A 2,500-nucleotide genomic window follows, 5' to 3' on the forward strand; every position below is an offset into this window, starting at 1 on the left:
TTATATTAGTACAACACGCAGTGAAATGTAGGTTATATTAGCGTAACAAGCAGTGAAATGTAGGTTATATTAGCGTAACAAGCAGTGAAATGCACGTACCTGACCAATCCCACGCTTCCCTGTAATGTACCTGATCAGCATGTCCGTCTCTCTCCCGTGTGTGCTCCACACTGCCCCCTGCAGGATGCCGAGCAGAAGACCTATATCCACGTGAAGGGCTGCGTGCCCCAGTTTGAGAAGTGGCTTCAGGACAACCTGACCGTAGTGGCTGGAATATTCATAGGCATCGCACTGCTACAGGTGAGCGTGTGTGTGTGTGTGTGTGTGTGTGTGTGTGTGTGTGTGTGTGTGTGTGTGTGTGTGTGTGTGTGTGTGTGTGTGTGTGTGTGAGAGAGAGAGAGAGAGAGACAAATTGTGTGTGTCCATACGTTGATTCTTAGAGATGAGGACTCAAGGTCATGAGGAACCCACACAATGAGGATTCAAACATGAGCAGATGCAGGAACTAAAACATGTGCAGATAAAGGAACTAAAACATGAGCAGATACAGGAACTAAAGGAACTAAAACATGAGCAGATAAAGGAACTAAAACATGAGCAGATAAAGGAACTAAAACATGAGCAGATGCAGGAACTAAAACATGAGCAGATGCAGGAACTAAAACATGAGCAGATAAAGGAACTAAAACATGAGCAGATACAGGAACTAAAACATGAACAGATACAGGAACTAAAACATGAGCAGATACAGGAACTAAAACATGAGCAGATACAGGAACTAAAACATGAACAGAAAGTAGAACTGTGGAAGTCGAGGGCCGACAAGTTGGCAATAAGTCTCTATGTGTGTGAATAGAGACCCTAACCTACTGTAGGTAGTTCACACACGACACTCACACACTACTACAGGTAGCTCACACACAACGCTCACACAATGCTCACACAACGCTCACACAACGCTTACACACTACTATGTACAGGTAGCTCACACACAACGCTCACACAACGCTCACACACCACTACAGGTAGCTCACACACAACGCTCACACAATGCTCACACAACGCTTACACAATGCTACAGGTAGCTCACACACAACGCTCACACACAACTATAGGTAGCTCACACACAACGCGCACACACAATGCTTACACAACGCTTACACAATGCTACAGGTAGCTCACACACAACGCTCACACACAACTACAGGTGGCTCACACACAACGCGCACACGCTACTACAGGTAGCTCACACACAACGCTCACACACAACGCTCACACACAACACTCACACACTACTATAGCTCACACACAACGCTCACACACCACTACAGGTAGCTCACACACACCGCTCACACACAACGCTCACACAACACTCACACACAACACTCACACACAACGCTGACACACAACGCACACACACAACACTCACACACCACTATAGGTAGCTCACACACAACGCTCACACACAACGCTCACACACAACACTCACACACAACGCTCACACACAACGCTCACACACAACGTTCACACATAACGCTCACACACAACGCTCACACACCACTTTAGGTAGCTCACACACAACGCTCACACACCACTACAGGTAGCTCACACACAACGCTCACACACCACTATAGGTAGCTCACACACAACGCTCACATCTCCCACAGTGTGGATGGAACCCTAAACACAATAAGATCCAAACGGGGAGAGGTGAGATCCAACCATCCGGTCCTGAAACCCAGAGGCTCTGGTACAGTAGGCCCCCGGCAGAGCCGGCCCACCACGGCCACGCCAAGCCATCCTCCATTAAAGCTTCTTCTGGCTTTAGATGGCTGGACAGCACCAGCCAGGTCAAATAAGCAAGCTAGCGCCCCCTTGTGCCCGAGGTGTGTTTGTGCAAGTGCACTGTAGCTAGAGGGACACTAGGCATCACACCACCAGAGCTGCTCACACACACACACACACACACACACACACACACAAACACACACACAGACACACAGACACACACACACACACACACACACACACACACACACACACACACACACACACACACACACACACACAGTGTGCTGCTCTGAGGGGTGTTTGTCTGTGTGTGTGTGTGTGTGTGTGTGTGTGACGTGTGTGTATGGGTGGGTGTGTGTGTGTGTTTGTGTGTGTGTGTGTGTGTGTGTCTGTGTGTGTGTGTGTGTGTGTGTGTGTGTGTGTGTGTGTGTGTGTGTCTGTCTGTCTGATGTGTTCTCTCCCCTCTGCAGATATTTGGGATCTGTTTGGCCCAGAACCTGGTCAGTGATATCGAGGCTGTCAGAGCCAGCTGGTAAGAACCCAACACCAAACATCTAGAATCCTCTCTCTCTCCTCTACGTCCTCTGTTCTCCACTCCATCTCTCCATCTTTCCTCTCTGTCTTTCTCTCTCTCCTCTACGTCCTCTCTGTTCTTCACTCCATCTCTCCATCTTTTCTCTCTCTGTCTTTCTCTCTCTCTCCTATCTTC

General features: G+C 48.6%; 1 protein-coding gene across 2 annotated transcripts in view; it reads left to right on the forward strand.

Moving 5' to 3' along the window:
* The window catches only part of tspan5a (tetraspanin 5a), a 28,424-nt gene that overhangs the window by 21,206 nt on the left and 4,718 nt on the right, over positions 1 to 2,500 (forward strand). For both annotated transcript variants that reach the window (XM_062516396.1, XM_062516397.1), the window contains exons 7-8: positions 184 to 300; positions 2,262 to 2,323. In XM_062516396.1, coding sequence (XP_062372380.1) covers positions 184 to 300; positions 2,262 to 2,323 — 179 coding nt within the window. The remainder of the gene's footprint in view (positions 1 to 183; positions 301 to 2,261; positions 2,324 to 2,500) is intronic.

This window comes from Sardina pilchardus, chromosome 16 (assembly GCF_963854185.1).
Source record: "Sardina pilchardus chromosome 16, fSarPil1.1, whole genome shotgun sequence".
In the NCBI taxonomy this organism is placed as follows: domain Eukaryota; kingdom Metazoa; phylum Chordata; class Actinopteri; order Clupeiformes; family Clupeidae; genus Sardina; species Sardina pilchardus.